The following is a 23,240-nucleotide window of genomic DNA, read 5'->3' as shown; positions in this document are numbered from 1 at the left end:
GAGCCACTGCACCTGGCCGTATATGTGTTTTAATATAAAAATTAATGGGTTTCTCTCAGCCCAAGTCTTTTATTAAAATCAACACCCCATGGCTGACTTTTCCTGTGACTTCTACGGATAATGTATCCCATCATACAAGGCAAGGTGTTAGGTCATTAGCAACTTGGCATTTTATTTGAATAAGGTCTTAAAATTCCATCCTCAGAAATCAAACTTAAGTAGTGTCAATACTACTCTACCACAGCCTCTTCATAGCCTTGCAAAGCAAACAGCTTCCATCTGCACATGCCCAGAAAAATGCTCACCTGTCTGTGACTTTCACTGGCCCCTCTGCATCTGCCAAGGTGATTTTTCTGCATGCCAGGATCATCTTTTCATTTACACTTATTTTATGAAACCAAAAATTGACCCAGATTCCGGTGGCATATTATTAAATCTATTGACTGTTCCTCATGTCATGAAAATTGAACAAACTGGTAGAACATCTAAACTCAAAATGTTCTTGCCAATGCATTTTTTCTTGGTTATTTTCAATAATACCAGGAGGTGATGAGAGCAAATGTCATTGTCAAATGTCCTTATTTTGACTGCCTTCAAAGATACCAGGTCCTGTCTTACCTTCACCACACAGTAACAAGTGGTGCTTTTAAGTAATTAATACCTCACTATCACTCATTTTTCTCATCCATAAAATGGGCTTGACCATAGCTCCTCAGTCATAGGATGTGAGGGAAACTGAAATAGTAACTGCTCAACACCGTAGTTGGTGCCATGAACGTCAAACAGAGGAGGGTAAAAATCTCAAGGATGCTAGTGAAAAAGCCAGGTGAAGCTTGTGTCCTGGAGGTGAGCAACAAATTGGGTAGCCAGTCCTCCCTTTTCCCTTCCACACTCAAGTCTAGATCTTGAAGAAACCCATTTGAGGGACAGTTTGGGTCTCCAGAGACTCACACCATGATCCATGTCTCTTAGTGGACTGGGGACTCCTTTTCTGTGGGAAGGATTAAAAGGTGGAGTGAGAAGCCAGGGATGTTACCTGTGGGCTGTCCCCTAACATGGAAAGAGGAGAGATGCCATTATCCCAGGCAGTTAGGAGCCAAGGTAGAATACGTGAGTGCTTAGCTCAGCCTGCAGGCACACGGCAGAGCTGGGATTTTTACATGTCTATTATTTATAGGAGTTACACTTTATTTGCATTTTCTCTTTTAAAATATGTTATTCTATGACAACTCTGTGAGGTTGGGATGCTCTTCATTTTACAGAAGATGCAGCCAAGGCACAAAGAGGTAAAGAAACCTGCCCAAGTTTACATGGATAGTAGGAGTCAGGATTGTTCCACCGGAAGCTCAGCACTCTGTGACGCTTTCATAAGCCATGATAGCATTCAGTAATTCTTGTCTTGACTGGTCATGTCAAGACCAGACGAAAGCTTTAACTAAATCTGGAGTTCAGTGTAAAATGTTAGATGTATGTTTTGTGTTACTAGATCAGCAAGAATTGTTACCTAAGGGGATTGATTTGGAAATCGAGATGAAATATGAATTATTTCTCTTACTTTAGAACTTTTTACAACTTTTATTACAACCGTATTTTTATAAATTTTTATTGTTTAAAATTATTATATACTTTATGTGGTAAAATAGATAAACTAATATAAGAGGGTTTATGTACCTAGATGTAACACATACTAATATTTTGCCATATTTACTTCCAACTTTTTCTTTATAAGGAAGGAAATACTTTAGTAATGAAGCAGGCATCCCCTCTCTCACTCATCCAGACCCCTTTCCCCCCTCCTCAGTGGTAGCTACTAGGTGGTTTATATTATGTGTTTAAACATTTTACATAAATAGCCCAGTTCTATATGTTGGTTTTGCAGCCTCTATTTTTCTCTCAACTGTTAAACAGGAAGTTGGCCCACAGAGATAGAGCTAAGAGATTTAGCTTTGCTTTGTCTTTTTAGGTGTAGCTCTTATCACATAAAACACCACTTCCAAAGAGAGAAACAGATGCCATGTGGGGCCTTTGCAGTCCTCTGAATGGGTGCCCCTAAGCACCTTTTCTTTCCTGGGTTCCTGTGAGAGGCCCCACTGGTCTGGACTGAAGAGAGACTCTGGAATTTGAATCTACAGTATCTTTTGGTTCACGCTTGTTACACAAGAATTTAAATACTTCCCAAGAACAGAGTCAGTTCTCCAAGGGCAAGGTATCATGTGCTGATGTGCCACCTTATGATAGACTTAATAATATTTGCTGAATTATAGCAGCATAAGTTATAATAAGCTGATTAACACAGTGAACCCATTAGAAGACATTTATCAGGTATGCAGTCCCTGACAGGGTTACTTTTTATGACTGAGACACGAGAGGGAGGGCTTTATTTAGGCAGCCCTTATTCAGTGCTTATTAGCTTGAGTCAGATACTCGTGTTTATCTAAACCAGGGTGTGTCGGTTTATGGTCAGTTAAAGAGAGGTGCCTCCTGGTAAACCTTCAGGTTTATACACATGGCACCAATACAGTATATTATAATACATATAATGTAACAAATTACTGTATGTGATAGATATTAAATTATTTAGTATAATATACAGTAATATACAATACAATACACTAATACGATGAAATCCATGCACGTTATGCCATCTTTTCCACTTTTACAGAATTTCAAAACTTGGACTGAAAAATACTTATTGTGCTCTCTTTTTGGGCCAGGCACAGTGCTCAGCACATTACTGTATTCATTCATCTCATCAAGCAGTGATGATCTTACAATTTACATTTGATGAAACTGAGGCTTATCCAACATCAGGGCTTATCCAAAATTAGGCAGCTGCCAACAGCGCTTTCTGGTCAACCGCGCACGGCCTTTACTCCTCAGAGGAGGTAGCATTATCTGTCTCACTCTGTAACACCCACTGAAAGAAATGTGGCCTCTGCTGGTACAGAAGCCTCCTTGTAAAAGCCACCTGCTGGCCACCTATGCTTTTACCTCAAAGCCCGCTTCACATTTTAGGAGTTCTCGTAACCTTTCAAGTCTCAATGGCAGGTATACATCGTCCATCTTCTTAGTATCAGCCATCAGGATTGAAGCGAATTTACAGCTCCAGTCATGAGCCTTGGCACATTTCTGATATGAAGTATAAATATTTGAATGCTAATTATTGTAAAACAAACAGGCCACTGAGTCCAAAGCAGATGAATGTTGTTTCTGGAAGCCAGCAGACCCTAACTAGTAGGCAGCTTGTGTTGTGTCTCTGCACAATCACTGATAGACGTCTGGAATCATTTCCACCTCCCCCTTCCTCAACTGGGAGCTGCCCAGAGTGGCTCACATATGTGAATCTTTGCCTTTTAAACTAGTTCCCATCTGCCCTGTCTCTTGAGCAAAAACCCTGTACTGCTGGAATGACCTGACCCAGAAAGATAATGGCATCATCTTTCTAAGAGCAGCTCACCCTTGTCCAGCCTCAGCTCACCGTGAGTCTGTCCAGCATGCACATTCTCATCCGTGGCACACTGGACTCCGACATTCCACTGGATTGAAACCACTGATTCTCCTCCACACCCATGCATCCTTTGAGGTCCAGCTCTGGACCTCCTCTTCTTTGAAGGCTTCCAGGCTTACTTTAATCCATATTGCTTGTCATTTATTTAGCAGTCCTGGGACCAAGCAACAACGCAGACAGAACCGTTTTGCCTTCCTGCCGAGGCAGCAAACCCCTGCAACCGTGGGCCTAATGCCTGTAGTCTCTTCGGAAATGTTAGTAAATTGGTAGCCCATTCTGCCCAGGCAAAATCCACTTGGCAGGTGTCCCAAGCCTAAGCTAGCTCTGACAAATGCGGGGCATGCGAAGGTATGGATTGTAAAGCCTAACTGGGAACGTCATTTACTCCAGCAAACAAAGATAGGGGTGTCAGAGGATCACTTGTTCTGCTAAATGTAGGGAGCTGGAGTGAAATTAGACATAGTACTTTGTGGCCAAAAGGAAAAATAAATCTTATTAAAATTTTAAGGCTGGTGCTTGAGTTGACTCCAGCAATTTTTTCTGGCTTCGTGTTCTAGTGAAAAAAAGACAGGGGCTTTGGGACAGTAAACCAGAGGGAATCAGTTGGAGCTTTCGTAGGCCTAAGCTTAGAGACAAATTGTGTTTAGTAAGGAATTTGTTGTCAAGATTAAACTGAGACGACGAATTGAAACGAGACAATGTGAGTGAGGTAGATACGGTGCCCAGCACAGCACAGGCATTTGGCCAGTGGCAGCCTGGGATACCTTTGCTGCTCGTGTACCCACCAGCCTGCTGACTCCTGCCACGACTGCTGTTAATGACTCGGACCTAACCCTACAACAGCCTAACCGTGGTTTTGCCTGGAGACACCCAGACACTTCTGCCAGGCTGAGAAACACAGTAGATGAGGAACCCTTGCCCTCCAGAACCAACCAACAGCCCCTGGTCAGGCAATGCCATGACAGTACATTTCCCCCACTTATTTTCTTAATTCCAGACATTCATTGATTTCAGGAATATTTATTGGGAGCCTTCCACAGGCCAGCCCACGTTGGTTGGTGGGAATACGAGACTGAGTAAGATGTAGTCCCCGCCTTCAGGAACCTTACAGGCATCCCCATTGAGGGTTACTCAAACATCTGAATTTTACACTAACCGGAAGCCCAGGCACCAGTGTTTTAAACTTATGACTCAACCAAGCGAGGTCACTGGGTCGGCCAGTGGTGCCCTTCTTAGCAGGTGGGATTGCCCCATGCATTCTGGTGTCAAACAGCGCCATCAAAAGGAGGGGGCGCTGCCTGCAGGGGGGCTGCCCTTCTGAGGAGGCAAGGACTTGAAATCCCGCAGGGTTGTACTCCTTAGAGAGAGGGACGGCCTCCCCCACCCCAGGCTCCGCTGACCTGGCCGACCTTTTTCTTTCTTTTCTTCTGGACATTGGCTTAAGAATAGACAGAGACTACAGGGAGAATGAATGAGGGAGTGCCTTCTTGGTGTTCTGGCTTTAGCAGTCTGGAGACTCTCACATTTACCAAAAGCAAAGAAAGAAAAGAGAAGGGCCCATTTGTAAAAAGTGCCAATAAGGGTGTTAAGAGAGAAAAGAATTCCAGCTGAGGGAGGTATCTTCCTCTCTGCTGCAGACTGGATGTTTTCTTGGATATGTGACAAGAGCTAATTTTAGAAAAAATGATTCTTGAAAGAAAATGACTCCTGAAGGCCATTAAGATACACAAGTATCTCACCACAGCTCACATGCTAAATCTTCTTTATTATTTCAACATTAAAATAAATACTTAGACTTAACATTAGTCCAGACAACTCTTCGACACAAAAAAGGACGTGAACGTGTCTCAGACCCACAGAAAACCTGGGCAGCTGGTAATTCATAGCAGACACATCCATCAAAGTGTGAAAAAAAAAAATGAAAAGCACTCTGCAGTCAAGAAAATGGGCAATAAAGCTCGTCAACCACAAGGCTTAAGAGGGACATCGTTAACGTGGTAAGACCTAGAATTAACTTCTCTTTGCCCTTGAACAAAATAAGAAGTTAGCTGCATTAACCTTAAGCTGCATTGTAATGTTCCTCTGTGGCAGTGTTTACATTTCATAGTTTCATCTGACAACTCGTAATAAATTGTGCCTTTTGGAAAGTGGGATTTCTCTCAGAACGATTTGAAGGAGAATTTAAACACTCTATTGTGCTAGTTCGAATATCCGTAAGAAATGTGACTCGTGTCTTTGTTTGGGAATTAGTATCTAAGATATGGGTACTGACTTCTTCCTAAGCAAGTGGAACAATCGCCGTGATTTCCAGCGGAGGGGCACTTTTGATTTTGCCTCTAAAAATAGAAGTTCCCTAGAGGCCTGGCCAGAAAGGGCAAAGAACAGGGAAAAAGAATGGAAATGGAGAAAAGTAGTCCAAATAGGCAGCGAACATCCACTGGGAATTCAGACCTTTGCATTGCCAGGTAATAATGTTAGAATTGCAGTGGAAAGGAAAAGAAAGTCACACCCAATCCAGTATGAGTATAATCTTGCCAGTGCTATTCCCAGGGGAAAACTGGCAAGAACTCGACAGCCCCAGTCACTTAAACCATCACAGAGAAAGCACATGTGAAGGTGTGATTAAGGAGCACTTTCCCATTGGTGCCTGGGGACAGACGATTTGCCTGATGGGCCTCTTATATCCCCTGATGTCATTTATATCACACCAGCTAATGATGGGATATGGCAGTGAGTATTACCGACAACTTTCTTTAAGCTGCATAATTATACGATTTCAGATATACTATATCAGAGGAAAAGACGTGTTTTCTCTTGCTTAGCTAAGCCTTCCTATTATTGGGCTTATGGTCATTTCAAGGAAAACAATGATCCAGGGCTGTAACATTGATGGCGTCCCTCGCCTCTCTCTAACCTGGATTCGTTACAGATATGCTGATGACTGAGACCCATGGTACAGATCGTGATTTCTGTAGCATTTTGCTAGCAGAGGATTTGACGTTGCCTTGAGACTTAATCATTTTGGAGAATGTTCCCTTAATTGGCAGCAGAAGGTTTGCAGCTCCAGAGGCTGTAGCGGAGGCTTTTGGATTATTAAAAGTTGAGACCTAATCACAAATTGAGGCAGTGCAGCAAATCCACTCCTTCCTATTATTCTTGTGCATTAGGAGCCACTTAAGCTCCACCTAATGAAGAGTCTTCATTCTTTGCATTGGAATACTCCTTTAAAGATGCTCAGAGAGCTTCACAAATCCTGCCTCTTTCTACTCCCCAGCACAGCAGGCAGAGAGAGCAAACTCTGCCACAGCGCCCTGGCACCGACGCAGCCCCCTCTATCCTGCCAGGTGCTTCTTCTCTTTATTTGTGTCCTCTGACATCCTCTCATCCTTCTCCCTTCCTTTCTCGTATGTCATCTCCCCATGACAGACAAGGCTTCCCACCTTCTGGTTCGAAACTAGGCGTTTTCATATAATGGAGGCTACGTCTGTGTTGATGTAATGAAAAACAAAAAAGCCCTGTAAAATATTTAAACCTGAGCCACTGTGAGTGACCATGGCCCAGGGAACAGTCTTAGGAAGTCCTGAGAACATGTGCCTGAGGCAACTGGGTCACAGTTTGGTTTTACACACTTTAGGGAGAGAGGAATTGTGGATACAATCATTAATCAATACATGAAAGGTGTGCACTGGTTCAGCCTAAAGTGGTGGGATATTTTGAAATGGGGCCTTATAGGTCATGGGTACAGTCAAAGATTTTCTGATTGGCAACCAACTGATTGGCAGTTGATTGAAAGAGTTAAGCTTTGTCTCAAGACTTGAAGTCAGTAGAAATACATGCCTGAGTTAAGAGGGGTTGTGGAAGCCAAGGTTCTTGTTATAGAGATGACGCCTCATAGGGAATATCCTTCAGAGAGGATAGATGTACATGTCTCTTTTGGGACTTTAAAGGTGTCATATTCATATTTAATCTCTCCTAGGTCCAGGAAAGGCCTAGAAGGGGAAAGGTAGGCTGCGTTAATGGAGATTCTCTACCAATGCAAATTTCCCCCACCAAAGACAGCTTTGCTTGGCCATTTCAAAATATGTCAAAGAAATATATTTTGGGGTAAAATATTTTTATTTCCTTCGGGGTCTGCTATCTGTCATGTGATGCTATACCAGAGTCAGGTTGGAATTTGGTATCTTATCACCACGAAGAGTTTGGTCGGTTTATGATGTCTATTTTAATATTAATCCTGGTCAGTTGTGTCCAAACTCCAAAGGGAGAGGGAGTATCTGGAGGCCTGTCTGACTTCCCTTCCAGTCATGACTGGAAATTCAGTTTTTCAGGTTTCTCTGGGGTCCGTCTGGCCACGAAGGGTCTGTCGGGTCAGTTGAGGGGTTTAGGAGTTTATTTTCAGTTTACATCTGTGTCAACCTTCAGAAAATATGATTAAGTACAGAGTTTATTTGAGTGCAAAGCTTGAGGCTGGCCACCTGGGAAAGCACCAGCTGCAGATGAATGGGGTCAGTGTTTCCAAAACGGAGAAGTTAAAGTTTCAATTATATAGGCAGAGACAGAGAAGTTCCAGCAGGATCACAGCATTTTCCATACGAGACCAGGTATATATGCCACAGCTGTTTGATTGGTTACAGATTGTTCCATTTTAAGCAAGAATACTTTACTATTCCATGAGGAGGCGTAATGATCTGAGAGGGTCTCATCTCTGGTGCTGCTTGGTCTTTCTAATTATTTACAGGAACCAAAAGGCAGAAGTTGCAGCTGTCTGACACAGGCGGCATAGCCACATTCCTCTCAAGGCTCAAGATATTTTCAAGTTCCAATAGCTTTAAGTTTGAATTATTTTAAATTTGAATTATTTAATTTTACATCTGATCATTTGAATCCTGCCATGAAATTTCCCAAGTTCACTTTCTCAGCTAGAGTTCCTGCAGCTTCTTGACTCATCAAACTAAGGTCGTATTAGCTTCTGTGGTGTGGGGGGCACTGGCTCTCAGCTCCAAGCCCTCTAGGCCAGAGGTTTTGAGCTCCTCCCAGCAGCTCAACGCTTTTTTGTTGTTGTTGCACTTCCCATCACTCTGCACACATCTCATCTTTGCCTCTGTTTTTTAAAAATATTTTCTGGAGCAAAAATATTTTCTGATTTGCTGAAATCAGAAACCTATCTCGTTTTTCAGTTGCCCACCAGAGCTGTTGCTCAGTGCAGGGAAACCAGGAAATGATGACTACCAGTTAGAAACAAAAAGACTAGCTTTTAAGTCAGCTGCTGTAGCCTTGGTATTCCCAGCATGGAACTTCTAAAACCTGTGGAATTTCCTTAGTGATAGGACTGTTTTCATTTTGCTAATGAGGAAACTTACTTTGCTTTCCCAGATAGCTTCACCTTGGGTTCTGATCACCAGAAAGGTCAACCAGATGAAATTGCAGGGTTTCAGGAGGCTGAGGCAGGAGAATCACTTGAACCCAGTTGGTGGAGGTTGCAGTAAAACAAGATTGTACCACTGCACACTCCAGCCTGGGTGACAGAGCGAGACTCTGTCAAAAAAAAAAAAAAGAAAGAAAGAAAAGAAAGGAAGAGAGGGAGGGAGGAAGAAAGGGAGGAAGGGAAAAGGAGAAAAAAGAAATTGCAGGGTTATTGTAGGATTTGAGCTTTTTGAACCTTGGGCTGCCAGACCTCCAGGGAGAAGAGCGGCACTGGAGATTAAGTTCACTCACATGGCCAGTGATTTAATCAATCATGCCTATCTAATGGAACCCTAATAACAACTCTAGATTCTGGGGTTCACTGGAGCTTCTGATTCATGAACACACTGATGTGCAGGGCGAGTGATACCCCCAGATTTCACAGGGAAAGAACGTGGAACTGCATTCACCCCAGATCTCACCCTGTGTGCATCCTTTACAATAAAACCATAGCTGTAAATATAGTACTTTGCTGACTTCTGTTAGTCATGTTAGCAGATTATCCAACCTGAAGTGTGTCCTAGAGTCTGGGGATTGGTAGTTGAACAGGTAAAAGTGTGAGTGGCTTTGAGTAACTTGTGAGTAACTTGCCCAGAACCACAGAGCTAGCAAGCAGCAGATACTACATGCAAATCCACATAGCTGGCATGTGAAATGAGGGCAGTCTCCTGGAGGCCTGAGCCCTTAACACATGGGGTCTGCACTGACTCCCAGTAGCAAGTGTCAGAATTATACTGCAGTGCACCCGGTGGGATGCAACAGAATAACTGTTATTAAGGATAATTTTGCAATTTCTTACAAAAGTCTTGAAATATTAGAAACGGCTTCTAGACCTTTATGTTGAGCATTACAGCTCAAAGCACTGTCCCTGGGTGGACAGGTTAGACAGATCATGCGGAAGGTGCTCCTCAAAGTGTGGGCCCAGACTATGCACATCCACAACTGTTCATTACCAGTTCCTGGTAAGATGTTTACAGAACTTGAGAGCCGGCATATAGAAACTTTTATAGCAATTGGACAATGCCAAGACATTCAGAAATGGAAATATTAAAATATCACACAGTGACAGTTTGGATAAAAAATTATCCTTCACCACAGATAGTTTGAGGAGTGTAAATTTAGAAAATGTAGCCTTGGTTGGTATGATCAGATGGAATTAGAACTGAGTGTGAGAGGTGTGAGCCATAGGATGAAGCAGATGGATTTGCATGTAATATCTGCTGCTTGCTAGCTCTGTGGTCCTGGGCAAGTTACTTAATTGCTCTGGGACTCAGTTCCCTCATCTAGAAAATGGATATGGCAGTATTTCCTATCTAATTCGATGCTGGAAAGACCAAATAAAATAATCCAGAACAAATGCTAACCACAAACCTGTATATATAGTAAGTTAACTGTGGGTATTAATTCTTCTACGTTCGCTTCTTGGCATCCGTGGTTCTGGCTTGGTTAAAGTATATTCTGTCTACGTAGGTTTGATGTATTACTGTATATAAAATCCATGGCCTTGGTCTCATGTGAATACAAAATAAAGCAAGCACTGTTTAAAAGCCACAATTTATACATATAAGGGAATGTTGCTTTTTGTAGAATCCCTCTGGGATGCTAGAGTACTGTCTGAAAATGTTGCAATTGTTGGAAGCATTTTTAGGACTTTTTCTTTTTTGCTTAATTTTTCTTTCTAATTATTATGGGTCCAAGATAGTTGTATATGTTACTGATGATTCTGGGAACTTATTTAACATTTCCATTAGAACCTGTTCCAGTGATCCTCTGATGTAACAAATCACCTTAAAATGTAGGAGTTTACTCAGCATCGTGCAATATGCCCCTGTGACAAACCTGAACATGTACCCCTGAATCTAAAATGTAAAACAAATACATAAATAGGTAGATAAATGTATTTATACACATCTATACATATCTCAAACCAAAGCCAACAAAAAATAACGTCGTGGTTTAGAACAACAATCTATCATTATCACTCACCATGGACTGACTGGGCTAGACTGGTTCTCCTGTCTGGTCTTCCACAGGGTTGCAGTCAGATGTTGGCTGGGGATGGAGTCATCGGAAAGTGCAACAGGCTGGACATCCAGAATGACTTCTTCGCGCTTCACGTTTGGTGCCTGGGCTGGGATGGCTGGGACGGCCGGAACAGCTTGGGGCTGGCTGGGTATCTCTCATTCCATGTGGACTCTCCTAGCTTGGGTTTCCTAGATGTATGCTGGGCTAAGCTTAGGGATGTGTCTTCACTGGTGGCTGGCTTCCCCCAGAGTGAGTGTTCCGAGAGGCGGGAAGTGGAAAATGCTAGATCTGGGCCTGGTAACTGGCATAGTATCACCACCGCCATATTCTACTAGTCCAAGCAGTCATTGAGCCTGTCCTTATTTAACAGGGGGAGACACAGACCCTGCCTCTCTCTAGGTGGAGGGTCAAAGAATCTGTGTCCACCTTTCACCTGCCATAAAGCTACAAAAGGAATGTAGTTTTCTTACGTTAGCATGTCCTTTCCCACCAGCGACATTGTATGATTTCCCAAGGTGACCACATTGAGGTAGGAATATTCATTTTGCTTTCAGTTCCTTCTTTTTGAGTGAAAACACCACCATTGTATTACAGCCATGCCCGACATGCCTCTGTGTTTTGGCATTGGTCAGCCTGTACTCAGGAAGGAGCATGGGAGTCACAGATTTCGCCTGGCAGGCCCTCCCCTCAGAATCACCCTACTTTCTGAGTATCTGATTTCTACTAGTGACCTCCTTGTAGTCTGTGTTGCCTCCCTGCACTCTTCTCTGCCTTACCTGCCACCAAGGAATCTCCTGAAAGCCCGTGGAACCAATGCATCACGCCCTTGCTCTCAGAACTTCAGTCTCCTCCTGTGTCTTAATACGGCATGTGTCCCACCCATCCAGGTAGGGACTACAGACCCTCCACAGCTGGAAGCGGATAGCTTTCCAATTATGTTTTCCCCAAATGGTCTTGCTTCTTCTTTCAGCATCCCCACCAAAACACCCATGCATTGCCACAGACACACAAGGCCCTCTGCAAAACACACACAAACACAAGCTCACATCATTTACCCAGCCAATATTTATTGAATATCTGCCTGTGCTGGGCTTTGTACTCAGCTTGAAGTTCCAGCAAGCTTAATTATTATTTTATTATTCCACAAACATACCTTAGGTTATTTTCCCTTTCCAGGACTTTGCTTAAGTTCCTGAGGTTAGGAGCATTTCTTATTAATGTTTTATTGTTTCCTTTGGTACCAAGTGCTGTGCTACCCACGTAGCAATACAATATTAGTTGCAATGATGCACAGAGGAACGGTTCATTCTGTCTTTCATTGTATCTTACTTTTCATCTCTGCCCTTTTTGTTACCCTTTCTCTGAGTCTCATCTAGAATCAGCAAGCTCTCTCCTCATCTCTCCTCCTATTTAAAGTTTTAATGTACTTCCCTCTTATCTCACCAAAAGTTCATGGTAAGGGTGAAGCAGGAGGGCAGTCTTGGGGACATTGTTCAGGCACCCTGAAATAACATTCACCCGCAGACACAGTCAGTGGAGCATTGTTTTATTCAGTGCCATCGGCGGACTTCTGGTATGTTCTAGGCAGCCTTCCAGACTGGGGAGAACAGGAAGAATCAGATATGGTTGTCACTCCTTAGAAGTGCACAGCAGCTACTGTAATATCTATGAGCTGTGAGCTTTTGGTGGTCTGATAAGCAGGCAAGAGAGGGCAAACTATGCTTACCTCTCTGGGTTTGCTTTATCAAATTGGAATTTTATAATCTCAAAAGTAGGGGGAACTTGTGGGCAGGGGCCCTACTGTCTCATCAAAGTGGGAAGGCGGACTTGTCCCTGAGTCCCATGGGGAAGATTTTGCAAATATACACTCATCCATCGCCTCTCTCCAAAGACTCACCTGAAATGGTGAGATCCCTTGTTTTGCAGAGGTTGGTGGGAGGTGGGGTTGGGGCAGGGACAGATATGACACCTGGATTTAGCTAAAACTCCTGGATGATTCTGGTTTCTAGTGCCCCTTCTACAATCCCACTCCACCACCTACAGAAACACTGCTCAGGATAGAATGTCCCCAGCAGCATCTGAGCAGATGCCCTATGTTGGCTAACTGTGCCATCTGGCTGTTTTTCAGGTTCATTCTGCCACCCATCTGCTTTAAGACACAAGGTGCTGACCGCAGAGACCTGCCATGAAACCACACTTGAAGCAATGGAGACAAGGAATGCTTTTCGGAATATTCGCTTGGGGGCTCCTCTTTTTGCTGATTTTCATCTACTTCACCGACAGCAACCCCGCTGAGCCTGTGCCCAGCTCCCTCTCCTTCCTGGAGACCAGGAGGCTCCTGCCGGTGCAGGGGAAGCAGCGGGCCATCATGGGCGCCGCGCACGAGCCCTCCCCGCCTGGGGGTCTGGACGCACGCCAGGGGCTGTCCCGCGCCCACCCAGCCAGTTCCTTTCACGCGGGGCCTGGAGACCCGCAGAAATGGGCCCAGTCCCAACATGGGTTTGAACATGAAGAGTTTTTTTCATCCCAGGTGGGAAGAAAATCTCAAAGTGCTTTCTACCCGGAGGATGACGACTACTTTTTTGCTGCTGGGCAGCCAGGGTGGCACAGCCACACTCAGGGGACATTGGGATTCCCTTCCCCCAGGGAGCCAGGCCCGCGGGATGGGGCTTTTCCGGCTGCACAGGTCCAGAGGAGGCGGGTGAAGAAGAGGCACCGGAGGCAGAGAAGGAGCCACGTGTTGGAGGAGGGCGACGACGGCGACAGGCTGTACTCCTCCATGTCCAGGGCCTTCCTGTACCGGCTCTGGAAGGGGAACGTCTCCTCCAAAATGCTGAACCCGCGCCTGCAGAAGGCGATGAAGGATTACCTGACCGCCAACAAGCACGGGGTGCGCTTCCGCGGGAAGCGGGAGACCGGGCTGAGCAGGGCACAGCTACTGTGCCAGCTGCGGAGCCGCGCGCCCGTGCGGACGCTGGACGGCACCGAGGCGCCCTTCTCTGCGCTGGGCTGGCGGCGCCTGGTGCCCGCCGTGCCCCTGAGCCAGCTGCACCCGCGCGGCTTGCGCAGCTGCGCTGTCGTCATGTCTGCAGGCTCAATCCTCAACTCCTCCTTGGGCGAGGAAATAGGTAGGTCTCAGTGCGGGGACCAGGTCGCCTTGTCTTGAGCCAGTGTGTCCCTGGGAGCTGGTTCTTTCCGTGCGCGCCTCTGGATCTCACTGGCGGGGCAGGCTGGGGTCTCCACACCAGGTGTTTCTTATGTTAGCTGGAGATTCTTCAGGTGATTTCCCCTTGCTGGCGCAGAATGAATCTCTCTGGGGTCACAGCGGACGTACTCTTCGGGGGACTCTTAGAGCAAGGATTTGGGGAATGCTGGGAAACAAGAAGGGTCCTCCCCTTAGCTGATGCCAGTGGGCAGTGGAAGGAAAGCGCCGCCCCTTGCCCCAGGTGCCCTTCTCGCTGTTCAGACTTCGTATCCCATAGAAACCGCAGTCTGCATGGATAGGCTCCCAGGCGGGCCCCCGAAAGCCGGGTGAACCCATCTTGCAGTGGGAATATGGGAAGGGAACAAGAGGAGGAGGAGGAGGATGCAGGAAAGCAAGAGCTGCTCAATCAGGGCATCACCTCCAAAGAGCAGGGTGCATGAAGATCATGTTGGTTACTGTGGGCTCTGAGAAGAGCCCAGCTGCTGTTGGGAACATCTTTCCCATGGGAGCATAAGTTCTGGCCTCCCAACTGTTGGCGCATATCCAACCTTTGGGGCTCTGCCAGTGCACCTACCGGGGACCTTCTCCAAGATGGTAAATAACACACAACACCTGGGCTTCCTCCCTCCCTGCCAGGCTCTGTCTTCACATCCCTGTCAAGAGCGCTGGAGCACATCTGTTTCCCAACTCCTGTATCAGTCAGGGTTCTCCAGAGACTCACACCAGGAGGATATGTGTCTATACAGAGAAAGATTTATTTTAAGGACTTGACTCTCATAATCGTGAAGGCTGGCAAGTCTGAAATAGGTAGTGCAGGCCAGCAGATGGGAAACTCAGGCGGAGCTTCTGTGTTGCTGTCTTGAGGCAGAATTTCTTGTTAAGGAAACTTCAGTCTTTGTTCTTAAGGCATTCACCTGGCTTGAGGAAGCACACCTGCATTGTGAGAGTTGTCTGCTGTTCTCAAAGTCTAGTGATTTCACTGTTAATCACATCTTAAAAACACCTTCCCAGCAACATCTAGACTAGTGTTTGACCAACCAGCTGGGCACTGTGGCCTAGCCAAGATGGCACACAACATGAGCCATCGCTATGTCTTCCTAGTTTTGAAGTAAAATGCCAGTTCTAATCCTTTTTGATTGATGGGGGCATGGCAGGGTTCAAATACATTTGCCTCCTGCAGAGTGGTGTAGGTTCTGCACCAGATGGGCCAGCATTGGCCCTCCTCAGAATTCCCCTTCCTGGCTGGATCACATTCACTTCCCTACCTGCCCCAGCCTCTCACCTTGTCTTGCCAGAGATACCCAGGCTCTTGTGTTCCCATAGCTGGGCTTTCTCCCTCAGCAGTTTCAGATTCCTTTGCTCCCAGAACTGCCCCCGTTCCCAGGCTAATTCCATTGCTGCACCGGTCAGCAAGCAGCTTGGCCCTTTAGGCTAATTCATTTGACAAATATGTGTTTAACCCCTAATATGTGCTTGACTCTGTACTAGGAGCAGTAAAACAAATGTGAATCAAATACAGCATCAGCCTCAAGTCCAGATGTAAGACAATCGTGTCCTGTACACTCTCACAGTAGGCAGTGTTAGGTCATAACTGGTCTGGAAGCGACATTCAGGGAATGTTGCTCCCTCTTTGCAAATAAGTAAAATTTGTTGTCTTCATTTTAAGTGGATCCATTAGTTGTTCTGCGTCCTGGAAGAGTGGCCCATGTTCCAGAGTTGTCTTAGGATAGGGTGAAGCCACTGTAGGCAGGCTCAGAAGCCCAGACCTCAGCTCAGCAGAAGTCCTTGGGCGTGAGGCTAAATGAGAAATATTTTTAAAGTTAAAAAAAAAAAAAAACAAGATAGTGAGTCTGGAATCAAGGTCTGGGGTCCCTGTGTCCCTGTGCTGACATTACAGCAGGCTCGTAATAACACAGTCCATGTGTCACATAAGCTTGTAGCCAAAGCCAGAGCAGAGCAGCCTGCAATTTATTAAGAAGAAGCAGTGGTTTAGAGGTCCCCGGGGTGAAATAACACCACAGTTCTTTCTCATTTCTGAGGGCCAATATTAATAATGTAGAGAAGGAATTTAAGTATTATGCTTGAAGCAGGCAGTAACTTGCTTCCGGTTTGGTTTTGTTTTAAACACCTCTGCATCAGAGGTGAAGATCTGGATTGCTCTTGCATGCCAGTGAGCAGTCCCTTGTCCTTTATTTCTGCGTAAATATCCCTGACCAGAGTCTTGTAAACTCTAGAATTTGGAAGAGAGCATGAAAGACACTGAGAAGTCCATGTTTCTGGGAAACTTGAAATGCCAGTTATATCTTTGTTAATTTCTAGTATCCAAATCTAATTTATTTTGCATGCCTTTAAGAACGGTAGAATAACAACTGAAGAACATGCCTGGAAATTTCTTTCAAATTATCTTTATTGTTTTGTCTAGGGTCCTGTGGATCAGATTGTGTATCTACTATTTTAAGAACATGTAACCATAGCGTGGCTCAATTTGTATAAACAAAAAGTTTCATTTGTATAGGTTGGTATCTCAGCATCAGCAGTTTACATGCCAGGTGCCGACCTCGCTCCTTCCTGTTCACCTGAATATATGCAAGCAAACCCACGTAGTTATGAATGGCTTGCAGAATACAAACAAACTCTGGCAGCAGATTCCTTTAGGCAGCTTAGAGTATTGGGGGCAGCTGTAGCTAAATTCATGTTGGCCCCTAAGTATCTACTTGTGAATTGGCTAAGTGAAGATCAAAAGACTTACCGAAGATCACAATCTTATGAAAAATTGAAGACAGAGCTAGAAAGTATCTCAGATGGTCAGTGCTCATCAGCCCTACCTCCGCTCTGCCAGGAGGCTACCTCCACACCCTTATGTCCAGGGAAGACCCAGTCAGTCTCAGGTTTGCTTACTGGCTGCCCTTTAGCTCCCCCTGGTGTTTGTTCCACTGGCAGTGCGGCCCCCATCCGCCTACCCTTCTGTTGGAACTGAGTCACACAAAGGAATTGGTTTTGGTTAGAAAAGTATAGCATTTGTAGACACTTTCGCTATGAATATGTTATTGAAAAACCAACTAATTGTTTTAGAAACCTGGATCATTCTCTCCTAGAGTCATAAGATGATCTGTTTTCACCCCTGCATATAAGCAATAATAATTTGCTTCTGTGCAGTGCTACTGGCATTCATGTGGAAACACGTTACGGAGGAGAAAGTTCTGCTGTAAACCACCAGTGATAGCCTTCATGTGGGAAACCAAGATCTGTGTACTTGAAACTCAGATTCTGGCAAGTGCATGGGAAGTGGGACGTGGAGGGAGAGACTGGGGATGGGATGCATAGACTAGTGGAGAGGGCTTGAGATTTGACGTGTCCTGTTACTTTTAAAAAAAGCAAGAAAGAAGAAAGCAGTCCATATACTCTTCCAATGAGTGTTATTTATTAACTCTCCACCAGATCCTGTGCTAAACACAAAACTGAAGAGGTCACGGGCCCGAGCATCCATACTGGCACACTTCAGTGGTAAACAGACAATTCCCGTGTTGTGGATTGGAGAAGGACAGGGAGATATGTAGGCTGACAAGGCAGAAATGATGATGAATTCCTAACTCCCCTGAGGGCTGGTGGCGGGGCAGAGGGAAGAGGTTGGTAAAGACTGCTCCAGGGAGAGGAGACCAAGCTGAAGGCCCAGCGTCATATGGAAGTGAGAAACAGCGTGGTATACAGGTAGTGAGAGCTATAGGGAGTACACAGGCTCATAGGGACAGAAGAGAGAAGCCAACTTGGAAGGCAGATCATCTTCCTAGATGTCCTTGCAAGCCACTCTGAAAATTATTCTTTACTTAACAATTGTAATCATAGATACCACTTATAGTACAGACAAGGCCCTGTTCAGAATCCTTTTTTTTTTTTTTTTTTTCGAGAGGGGGTCTCCCACTGTTGCCCAGGCTGGAGTGTAGTGGCACAATCTTGGCTCACTACAACCTCCACTTCCCAGGTTCAAGCAATTCTCCTGCCTCAGTCTCCCAAGTAGCTGGAATGACAGGTGCCCACCACCCTATCCAGCTAATTTTTGTATTTTCAGTAGAGATGGGGTTTCACCATGTTGACCAGGCTGATCTTGAACTCCTGACCTCAAGTGATCTTCCTGCCTCAGCCTCCCAAAGTGCTAGGATGGCAAGCATGAGCCACCGTGCCCGGCCCAAAATGCTCTTTTTGTGCTAACTGTTGTAAACCTTACAACCCTGACTGATAGATAAGTTTGTTCCCATTTTATAGATAAGGAAATACCACCAGTCACACATGCAGAGCCTGGGTTCAAACCCCAGTGTGGGTCTCCAGAAACACTAGCTCTCACCCCTGTGCCGGCAATGCACAGCCATCTCAGATAGTTGCTATAGAGATCACGCCAGAGCCTGGGCTTGAGGCTGCGAGGGAAGTAAGTCAGGAGGTGAGGGTTACAGGTCCTGGGGAAAAACAGGGCCTCCAAGGTGCTGGGAAAACATCGCTTCGTCCAATCCCAGGCAGGCCATTCTCTAGTGACTGGAGGCTTGTTCTCCCGCTGTGTGAATTTTCTCATCAGCGTAGGAGAGGAGGAGGATGTGGGGGATGGGCCCCAGGGCAGGGCAGTGACCGGGTGCTGGAGGGCTTGCTGGCCCAGCAGCTCCTTGAAGGACTTTAATTTTCCTTCCATGGATGCACTTGTCTGGCTCCATTCTCAAGGTCAACACAGCGTGGTTCTGGCCTGGGAATGCCTTCTCCAGAAATGAAACTTGACTTTCTTCCCCTTGTGTTTGCTGTCTGACCTATTCCTTTTTGTCTAAATAGGAATGGACAGCTTCTATTCTCACAGTGCATTATCAAGGCATGCACAGCCAGGTGTACGTTTATAAAACATGCCTGTGTGACAGACGACAGTCTCAGTGCACCCTCCCCTTCCATCCCCACCCCATGCTGCTCATACAGGCTGTTCATAGAGGGCTTGCACTGGGCCTAGCCACAAGCCTACATGACCCTGCTTCCCTGTCATCTGCACGCAGGTGGCCTCTTAACTCTGCAGACTAATACCACCTCCAAAGGAATTACACTGCTTTATCTTTCTGTGCCCTGTGCCTCGTGAAGTCCTTGGATGGCTTAGAGCACAGCTCCACAATAAGACAACGGGCATTTAAATGCTGGGATGTTTTCAAGGGTGATGCAATTAATTCACGTTTATTAGTCAACTAATAGAAATGCACCCACCGCTTGGGGCCCTTGGCTAGGCTGTGTCTCAGGGGTTGTCAGCATGGTTTGGAGAGAACTGGGGTTGAGGATTGCTGGCATCACACTTCCCCTCAGGCTCGGGGTGACTCCCTCCCAGCGCCTGCAGTCACCTCGCTGTCTGGAGTCTCCTCTCACTGTCTGCAACCAGAGGGTTGCCCTGGCTTGGCAGTTGTCATAGTGAGATCTAAGCTTACCCTTAGACTTTCCAAGGCCCTTTCGAGGGTCCATGAGAAAAAACTATTGTGGTAAGTATACTTAGAGTTCTTTTCCTTCCAGCTGTTGACATTTGCACTGGTGGTACAAACACAATGATGCGTGGGACTTGGGCTTCTTAGCACAAGTCAGGGCAGCAGAACCCAAAGCTCAACCTTTGAATACGTGTTTTTTCAGATTCAGTGGGACTCATGGGGAAATAGGAGAAAAGCGCTTATGTGTGCCAGTTCACAAAGGAAAAGCCCCTGTGTAATTGCATTGTGAGCCGAACTAGCCACTTTTTTCATGAAATGCAATTTCAACTTGAAAAGAAATGTTAATTATTCAGACTTGGATATTTGACAGATATGTTCTCAAAAAGGAATCAAGGGAGCGTGTCACTTTTAGGAAAATAAATGATAGTATTTCTTGCCAATGATAAAATTCAAGCTTTGAACCATGAACTTGGAAGTTATCCAGACTTTAAAAACTGGTGAACTCCATGGTGATACTAACCAATGTGGTGTTTCAATTCTTTTTTTTTGAGACGGAGTTTTGCTCTTGTCGCTCAGACTGGAGTGCAATGGTACGATCTCGGCTCACCGCAACGTCTGCCCCCTGGGTTCAAGCGATTCTCCTACCTCAGCCTCCCGAGTAACTGGGATTACAGGCATGCACTACCATGCTCGCTAATTTTCTCTTTCTTCCTTCCTTCCTTCCTTCCTTCCTTCCTTCCTTCTTTCCTTTCTTTCTTTCTTTTTTTTTTTTTTTTTTTTTTTTGCATTTTTAGTAGAGATGGGGTTTCTCCCTGGTGGTCAGGCTGGTCTCCAACTCCTGACCTCAGATGATCCACCCGTCTGGGTCTCCCAAAGTGCTAGGATTACAGGCATGAGCCACCACGCCCAGCCAGTGTTTCAACTCTTTATTACAAAATGCATCACCATTTGGAAGATCTGCCTAACATATATATATATATATATATAACTTATATATAACTATGCCTAGCTGATAGTTTTCAGGTGATCATTGTACAATATTATACAATTACGCATGAGTGGAAGGTCCATTTTAAGAGAAAAATAGACCACAAGTTTTAATGTATCAGAGCACAAAAAGTTCATTGACAGGTTTCAGATTCCAAATTATAACCAACCCTAAGAAACTAGCCCTTGTAGAGTTTTGTTAGGTATCAAAGAAGAATATTCACAGTTCTTTGAAAGGATTCTTTAAATAGCTTTCTCAATTCAACAATGTGTCTGAGCCTTCATATACTTCAAATAAAACAACATATTGCAACAAGTTGAATTCGAAAGCAGATATGAGAAACCAACTTTCTAAAAAACCAGACCTAAAAGAGACTTGCAAACATTGAAAACGGTGTCAGTCTTCTCAGTATTCTTTTGGTTTTTGAAAATACAGGGGTTTTTTTAAATTGAAAAAACTCTGTTTTAAAATAAATTAATAGACATTTAAAAATTCCCTGTTTTACTTTCTAGTATGGTAAATATCAGTAGATATATTCCATATGCCTAAAAAGTGTTTGGATTATCAATAAATTTCAAGAGTCTACTGTTTGGGGTAATCTAGTTTTTCCACCTCAAATATTGTTTGAATTTGTTGACAAAACGTTATTCAATAAAAATAAATAATAAATCCATTATCTCAATAAAGTATGAACAAATCCTTAAATTGCGAAGTAAAGAACAGGTTTTAACTTGGAGGCATTTACGTATGTTGGCATCGTTTGTACCCAGAGTAGATCCCCTTGAATCTAGAGATTGGCAGACTTTTTTACAGAGCCTGGTAGTAAATATTTTAGGTTTTGTGAACCATGTTTCTGTCTCTGTCTCAACAGTTCAACTCTGCAGTTATAGACAGCGTGTACAGTGGATGTGTCTATGTTATGGTGGAACTTGATTTACTAAAACAAGTGGCAGGCCAGATTTGGCCAGAAGGTCATAGTTTGCCAACTCCTGCAAAATTTCCCCTAAAAGAACGTTGCAGGGTTTTGATGACATAGCCACCTACACCCTACGCATTCACGTCTTCCAAAAGTGGATTAATTTTGGCGCTAAAGCTGGACTTTGAATTCTTTTAGTTCAGGGCTTGACAATGAAGACACCTTTTTTCACATTGTTTTAGTGGGGGCATGCATGGTAAGTTTCTGCTATTTGGGGAGCAAGAAGAAGACTCCAAAGGAGCAGGTAGCAGGGACTGGGGAAGAAGGCGGCTGCCTTGGGCACTTGTGCGGGACTCGGACTGTACATGCAGCTCCCCTTGGGCATGACAGAAATACCTCTTTTCACCTCTCCCTCACAGACAGGCACTGTCCTTGCTCCAGGCGGAGCTTGGAATCTGCATGAGATATTTGCAGCTAAAGATGGCCCTTAGAAAATTGCTTTCTTGCTCATTGACTCTTCAGGCTGGTTTCTAGGAATTTCAAGACACATGTATGTTTATAGACTGCCTTATGCAAAGGGAACATATCCCCTCTTCCCAGTGCTAAATCAGGTGAACCCACTTTCCTGTGGGTTCCACTCTTCACCACCTTGTCAGCCTCCAGGATAGGGGTAACTTGTTTTCATCCAGGTCCTCCCAGCCCAGCATTCAGAGAACTTGGGCAAGTCGGGCTGTCAGGTTGAATGAGGTGAGATGTAGATTTATGTTGCATTCATAGTTCAACTTTGGTGAAGCACCGTGTGTGGTTATAGAACATAAGAGCCCTGGCAGCTGGTGGCATTGGTGGTCTCTCCATCTTGCCCATCCTCAGGGCTACAGCAGTCTGGTCTGCTGCTAACGCAGAATGCTCTAAGGTTGCTTTCACACAGGTATTCTTGCCATCGGCAGCAGTATGTAAGGTTGCATGGAAGTCAGGGCTGGCTTTCTTTCTTTCTTCGACATTAAATGCAGAATCTCTGCTGAAGGGTTGGCTTTCTTTTTAAGCATACATCAGCACCAAAAAGGAGCTCTTGCCTTCTGGTGTCTTTATCTGCTCCAGTAGAGTCTCCCTCAAGATGCGTTGGAAGCTTTGGGAGAATGGCTGCATCAAGCATGACACTTGTAAAGAATGCCGTAAAGGTAGCAGGTATCTAAATATCACTTAGATGATACAGTATCGCCCATAATTGAACAGATTATATATCCATATATATATTATATATATATATATCCATATTGATGTTTCCTCTAGCCAAGATCTCATTCTCCATGAAGAGTAAATTCTCTGCAAATCATGTGGGGACATCTTAACTTTATTGATGGTGTATCGTTAGCTTCAGGTATTGAAAGGTTTGCTTTAACATTTTTTCCTAGATTATGTGATTCTACAGAGAACAAAAGTAAGCTTGTCACTTATGTGCCCTTAGATTCTCATGATGCAGTTTTGAGATTTAACTCTGCTCCTACACGTGGTTATGAGAAAGATGTTGGGAATAAAACCACCGTACGCATCATTAATTCGCAGGTAAGACAGATGGAGTGTTTTCATGGATGTATGTTTCTTAGGTTTAACTAGATGAGTGAAGAGAAATGAGTTTAACTGGATGAGTGAAGAGAAGTTACCTGGTTAATTATGACCATGGTACTTGTTTATTTCTATCAATC

General features: G+C 44.7%; 1 protein-coding gene across 3 annotated transcripts in view; it reads left to right on the top strand.

Annotated features, from left to right (window-relative positions):
• Positions 1-23,240, top strand: part of ST6GAL2 (ST6 beta-galactoside alpha-2,6-sialyltransferase 2) — an 85,667-nt gene that overhangs the window by 29,908 nt on the left and 32,519 nt on the right. For all 3 annotated transcript variants that reach the window (XM_077960243.1, XM_015113064.3, XM_015113063.3), the window contains exons 2-3: positions 13,125-14,124; positions 23,003-23,100. In XM_077960243.1, the coding sequence (XP_077816369.1) occupies positions 13,182-14,124; positions 23,003-23,100 (1,041 nt within the window). In that variant the 5' untranslated portion in view covers positions 13,125-13,181. The remainder of the gene's footprint in view (positions 1-13,124; positions 14,125-23,002; positions 23,101-23,240) is intronic.

The sequence above is a fragment of the Macaca mulatta genome, chromosome 13 (assembly GCF_049350105.2).
Source record: "Macaca mulatta isolate MMU2019108-1 chromosome 13, T2T-MMU8v2.0, whole genome shotgun sequence".
Classification (NCBI taxonomy): Eukaryota; Metazoa; Chordata; class Mammalia; order Primates; family Cercopithecidae; genus Macaca; species Macaca mulatta.
Note: the sequence above shows the minus strand (reverse complement) of the source record. Positions and strands in the feature narration are given on the sequence as shown.